This window comes from Peromyscus maniculatus, chromosome 4 (genome assembly GCF_049852395.1).
Source record: "Peromyscus maniculatus bairdii isolate BWxNUB_F1_BW_parent chromosome 4, HU_Pman_BW_mat_3.1, whole genome shotgun sequence".
Lineage (NCBI taxonomy): Eukaryota > Metazoa > Chordata > Mammalia > Rodentia > Cricetidae > Peromyscus > Peromyscus maniculatus.
Genome location: NC_134855.1, coordinates 67,146,529 through 67,153,079, shown reverse-complemented (window position 1 = coordinate 67,153,079; position 6,551 = coordinate 67,146,529). Strand labels below are relative to the sequence as shown.

Here is a 6,551-nt window from a genome sequence, read left to right as displayed (position 1 = left end):
ATATTTGTGATATAAATGTGAGATTTGCTGCTTTTACCTCATGGATATGTAGTGGGATCATGCAGGGAAGCTAGACTCCAAATCTGTGTACTTATTTCTTATAATTTCACTATAATGAAATGCTTATGAAGGTATTGACTGCCTATTTCAAATATAAAAACATAAATATGCAAATGGTGAAAAACTATGTTTTTTTTCTTTACCAGTTCCCACAGATGTTTGGTAAGAAACTTTGACTGTCATCTGAGAGGCTGAGCTTGGGCAACACTGAGCATAGACTAATTTCCATAGCATTAGTGATTTTCCAGAGAGAGAAGACATTACATAGAAAAATGTAAGCAGCCGTTCAGTATAAATAGTGGTTAAACCAATGTGAATTAAAGGCTGGGGAGTGGCTGAGTGGGCAGAAGTACTTGCTGAAGACCTGAGCCTAAGCTTGAATGCTCAGCACTCGTGGTAAACAGCTGGGCATGGCTGTGTGAACACCTGTGACTCCAGAGTGGGGGAGGGGAGGAAGAGGCAGAGACAGAAGCATTGCCAGGTGCCAGCCTGGTTCCAGGATCAGTGGAGACTCGGTTTTAAGGGAATATGGTGGAAAGTGACAGAACAGTTCACTGATTGTCTTCTCTGGAGCATGTGCCTGCACACACACACACACACACACACACACGCGCGCGCGCGCGCGTGTGCACAAATAGCCATATTAATAATGGTATATAAATTAAAAAAGGAAAGATGAAATACAGATATCTTGATATCTATTACTGGCCAGGGTGAGAGAAATAGGTAATTTATATTTTGGCATTAACTATCTAAATTGGAAATTCCTCAAAGGCCTTTATAGTATTATTAAACATTACATATTATGATATTAATTGGGATAAATATTAAATGTATAGTATGATTTACAAAGTAAAAGTGATAAATGAACATGTAAAAGTTACATGTAAAAGAAAAGATGAATGAAACATGTGTTAGGAAATAGTAATTTCTTAAATTGTCAAGTAAAGTAAATTTTCCCACTTCTTTCAATAGTTTCCTAAATTCTGTCTAAGAATTGTGGGTAGTTATTTATTCTCTGCCATTGTCTATTTCCCTTTTCCCTGAAAGACTCAGTTGGTGTGTATTATTGCAAAAGCCAGGGCTCAAACCTTTCTTTGCCTTCTATTCCTCTTGTGGGGTTAGTAACCTGGGTTCTGTGATGTTAGTGGGAGTTCAAACTGGGGAGGCAGAAGGCATGGGTGCAGTGTTTGTGACTTGGTCTGGCTACTTAGTCATTCTGGGTCAAGTGTTTAACCTTTAAGAATCAAAAGGGTTATGTAAGATTACCATTCTATTAATCGGTGTTCTCTAGAGTGGTGGTTCTCAACCCGTGGGTCATGACCCCATTGGGGGTTGTGTATCAGATATCCTGTATATCAGACATTTACATTACAATTCATAACAGTAGCAAAATCACAATTACGAAGTAGCAACAAAAATAATTTTATGGTTGGGGGTCACCACAACATGAGGAACTGTATTAAAGGGTTGCAGCATTAGAAAGTTTGACAGCCACTGCTCTGGAGGGAACTTATAGAATGAATCTCTCTCTCTATGTCTCTTATCTATCTGTCTATCTATCTATCTATCTATCTATCTATCTATCTATCTATCTATCTATCTATCTATCTATCTGGGATATTAGAATGACTTACAGACTGTGGTCTAGCTAGTCCAACAATGACTGCCTAGCAAAGGAAGGTCCAAGAATCCAGTAGTCATTCAGTCCACAAGGCTGGATGTCTCAACTGGTTTCCAGTATATGCTGGAATCCTGAAGAAGGGGGCTCTAAAATTCCAGTGAAGGAATGGACTTGCTAGTGAGAGCAAGAGCAAGCAGGCAGAGAGAGCAAGTTTCCTTCTTCTCTGTGGATGTTCCTGCCTCATGCTTGAACAGTAAGTCCTCTTGCCCACTGAGTAGTATCTTCAAGCTCTTCTAATAGGAACAAAATTTGATAAGATGTGGTGACCAAGTTTGGAAGTATGAGATAGGTAAGGATGGGTTCTATGCTTTTGGTAGATGGCACATGAAACTCAGTGAGTAGAGAAGGGGTTAAATGAGTTCAAATTGAGGAAGTATCCATTTTAATTGGGAAGAAGAGTTGTAAGTTAGAGGTTTCATTCTCCAAAAGAAAGTAGAGAAACTGTCCATAACTAGTTATTTTTAATGAAAATATATTTAAATCAATTTATTTTATTTTAAGCTGACTGTTTTTTATAACATATTGCATAATATATTCTTGTGGTATATTATGTGTTTTTCCCCACCCTATTCAAATTTTGCTTACTATGTAATGATTGTTTATATGTGCATAACATAGTGTGATATTCCAACAGAAGTGTACAGCATGCACTGATCACACAAAGATGACTACCGTTTTATTCTCTTTAAGCTTTTCTTCGTGTTTTGAACCTTCAGACTCTTTTCATCTAGATCTTCATAAGATATATAATAGTCTATCATGAAGTATAGTTACAGCATTGTATGGCAGGATACCATTACAAAACCTCTAGGAAAACATCATCTCTTCCTCACTGGGAAAATTTTTTAGTATTAGAATTTCAAATACATTTCTGTGAATACAATATTATTGTTTAGTATACAGTACAAAATTCTTAACTTTATAAAGTATTCAACTGTCTAAATAGCAAAAGAACCCAACTCTTGGTATAAATATTGATTTCTCCGTTATATCAAAATTAAAATTTACCATTATTCTAACACTGAGAAATGAGATAACAGAACAGTCTCCCCAGACACAATGAACAAGAATTTCATGAACATCTTTAATACATATAAAGTTTTATCTCTCGCTTTTGAGACACAGGATTTATACTATGTTAATGACATATATTAAAGGATTAACACACAAGGATAGAATGGATTCGGAGGCAGAAGACATGTGTGTTCATTCTAGAATCATGTAGACCACAGGTTTCCTATCTCTTGTCAAGGTTGCAGAGTAACATCTTAGTGAGTGACTAGAGATACCTTCCTGTGTGAATGAGTGATAATACCACCCACTCTACCGACTTTTAGGGAAAAAGAGGAAGAATGGAGGCCAACTGTTTTGTAAGATATGAATTATTTTAGAAACCTGTCAATAGGACTATTTTTCTAAGATATGTTTTCAAATACTCCACTTATAGCTGTATTTTTCTTTCAGTGGAGTTATCATTACAAGTTTGTTCAGGGTTTTTGTTTGTTTGTTTTGTTTTGTTTTTAAGGATAAAATGTCTTACAACTCAGGTAACACTGAACTCAGGCCAAACTCCAGTGTCCTATTCTCCTTTGTCATTTAAAATCATTCTAAGAAGAAATTTGTTTATTTCAAAAGAAAAAGCACTTGGTTATAAAAAGACCTACACTGACTTTCAACTCAATGGTATGTATCAGAAGGTTTTATACCTATTTCTTTTACAAAATTTATCTTTTTATACTCTAAATATTGTTTCTTTCAGGAGGCTTGAAGCAACTCAAGGGCAATCATTTCATATTTATTCCTTTTTGGTGTTGGAGTTTGAACCCCAGGCTTCGTGAATGCTAAACACACCGAGTCACGTCGCCCAGGTCAGTATTCTCCTTCATATCAAGTTCCTAACTCTCAGCTGCCCCTGCCCCACTTTGCAAAGGATAGCAGCACCCATAGAGACACTGGATAAATAGAAATCTGTCCAGTATAGCTGGAAAAAACTGTTGTAATTTTGGTTAGTTATTTGTTAGTTTGCTTTTGAAACAAGGTCTCAAATTGACTAGTCTGGCCCTGAGTTTCTGATCCTCCTGTCCACTGCTCCTAGGATGGGAATTAGAAACAATAGCAAGCATAGTCTTGATACTTCTGTTATGTAAACAATTTGCATTTGCATAGCTTTATCACAGAGACACATTGTTTGAGAGAATTTTATCTTATTTCCATTATGAATTATAGTTGTTCTTACTCCAAAAAAAATCAATTCTTTATTTAAATTGTCTAAAATTAATAATAATATTTAAATAATACTAAAATTAAAAACAACAGCCAGGTGGTGGTGGCAATAACCTTTAATCCCAGCACTCTGAATACAGGCAGGTGGATTTCTGAGTTTGAGGCCAGCATGGTCTACGGAGTGAGTTCCAGGATAGCCAGAGCTACACAGAGAAACCCTGTCTCCAGAAAAAACAAAACAAAACAAAACCAAAACCAAAACCTAAAAAATCAAAACCAACCAACCAACCAACTAAACTTCATTAAAATAAAAAAGGACTGAAGGCTAGGGTGATGACCCAGGAGGAAAAGTGCTTCCTGTGTGAGTGTGAGGACCAGAATTCAGATTCCCATCATTTTTGTTAAAGCTGGTGGATGTTGCAGACCAGCTGCAATCCCAGCATGCAGGAGGCAGAGACTCCAGTATCCCTGGGCCAAGCTGTCTAGCTAGATATGCCGAATCTGCAAGCTTTGGGTTCAAGTGAGAGAGACTTTGCCTCAACATATAAGATGGGCAGTGATTGAGAAAGATATCTGATGTCAACCTCTGGCCTCTATGTATACATGCAGGCCCAACTACACAGACAGGTAAACACCTTTATATGAATGCATGAAACACACACACACACACACACACACACACACACACACACACACACACATATGATAAAAACAGAACTTTTTCTTACATGCCCCAAAGTAAAAAAATTGCAATACTTTGAGAGGTATTTATTTTTAGTCTACACTTACTTAAAATAACTAGCTGGAAACAACATGATTCACTTTACTAAAGGGTCTTTATTTAGGGATTCAGAATTTAGATTAATTATACTCCATACAAATTGTTTTCCTCCAGACCCCAATTTCTTGAAATGTTTCAGAAACAGCAACTGAACTTCCCAGGATAGGTCTCTGGATGCAGCTGAGACTTCATGGATAATGCACGCAACATCACAGAATTTTTCATGCTGGGACTCTCCCAGAACTCCCAGGTACAGAGGATGTTATTTGTGCTTTTTCTGTTTGTCTACCTGGTCTCTGTCAGTGGCAACCTACTTATCATTATCACTATCATCTTCAGCCCCAACCTGGGATCCCCCATGTATTTTTTCCTCTCACATTTGTCCTTCATTGATACTTGTTACTCCTCTTGTATGACTCCCAAACTCATTGCTGACTCCCTGCATGAGGGGAGAGCCATCTCTTTTGAGGGCTGCTTGGCCCAGTTCTTTGTGGCTCATTTATTGGGAGGAACTGAGATCATTCTGCTCACAGTGATGGCCTATGACCGCTATGTAGCCATCTGCAAGCCCCTGTACTATACCACCACCATGAGCAGGAACCTCTGTGTTGTGCTGGTGGCAGTGGCTTGGCTGGGTGGCTTCCTGCATTCATCGGTTCAGCTCTTTCTGGTCCTTCAGCTGCCCTTCTGTGGACCCAATGTAATTGATCACTTTGTGTGTGACTTATACCCTTTACTGGAGCTGGCCTGCACCAACACCTATGTCATTGGCCTGCTGGTGGTGGCCAACAGTGGTGTGATCTGCCTGCTGAACTTCCTCATGCTGGCTGCCTCCTATGTGGTCATCCTGCGCTCCTTGAGGTCCCACAGTGCAGAGGGGAGACGGAAAGCGCTGTCTACCTGTGGGGCCCACTTCACTGTTGTGGCTCTGTTCTTTGTGCCCTGTATATTTATTTACATGAGGCCATCCTCCACTCTGTCCGTAGACAAAATTGTAGCTGTGTTTTATTGCATTTTGACGCCCATGTTCAATCCCCTGATTTATACCCTGAGAAATGCAGAGGTGAAAAATGCCATGAGGAATCTCTGGAGAAAATGAGGAATTTTCAGTGGAGAACACAAGTTACAGAGGGGAAATAACTCACAGCTATACGATTTCATATTTTGTATGGGACCTGAGTGATTGTCAAAAATTTCAGGAGAAAACTGCATGAATGTAGGCAGGTGCTAGCCACCCACAGGCTAGCTTGGGCCCTCAGCGTCTGAGCCGATAGGAGACATCCAGGACAGGTGGGTCCCATTATGATGAGCAAATACGTGGTGGAGAAATGGAAGACAAAGAGAAGCAGAATGGTTCATGTGCTATGGAAAGAGGCAGAATGGAAGAAATGAAGGCATGGTGAGGTGTAGGTTGATGTTGGAGGCCAGCTTGCCACCCGGGCCCATGGTATTGTCCAGGCCTGAGCTGCTGCTGAGTACCATGCCTAGGTCTGGGGCCCTATAGCAAGCCAGAGTCTCTATTAACATTCAGGGTCCATATTGCCACCAAAGGTCACATGGAAATCTGGGGTCTAGGCTGCAACCTGTGACCTTGTTGGTGTCCAAGGGCTGTGCTGCCATCAGAGTCACACTGGTCTGGATGGCCTATGTTGCCACCCAGTGCCATGGTGTCATTCATGTCAGGGCTGCTGCTGAGGGCCATGTTTGGTGGCAATTTAAATCCGTGGCCCTTTAGCAGCCAGAGTCTGAGTGTACGTCTGTGTCTCCTGTTGCAACTGAAGGCCATGTGGTTGCCCTGGGTCT

The 6,551-nt window shown here is 40.0% G+C and overlaps 1 protein-coding gene across 1 annotated transcript; it reads left to right on the top strand.

Moving 5' to 3' along the window:
- Nucleotides 1–4,938: 4,938 nt before the first annotated feature.
- LOC102906295 (olfactory receptor 4C3D) lies at nucleotides 4,939–5,847 on the top strand. The gene has a single exon (XM_006998316.2). It carries the CDS (start codon nucleotides 4,939–4,941, stop codon nucleotides 5,845–5,847), a length of 909 nt encoding a protein of 302 aa, XP_006998378.1.
- Nucleotides 5,848–6,551: the final 704 nt, after the last annotated feature.

Coding starts and splice junctions, on each gene's coding strand:
- LOC102906295 (XM_006998316.2), top strand. CDS start 4,939: ATGGATAATGCACGCAACATCACAGAATTTTTCATGCTGGGACTCTCC.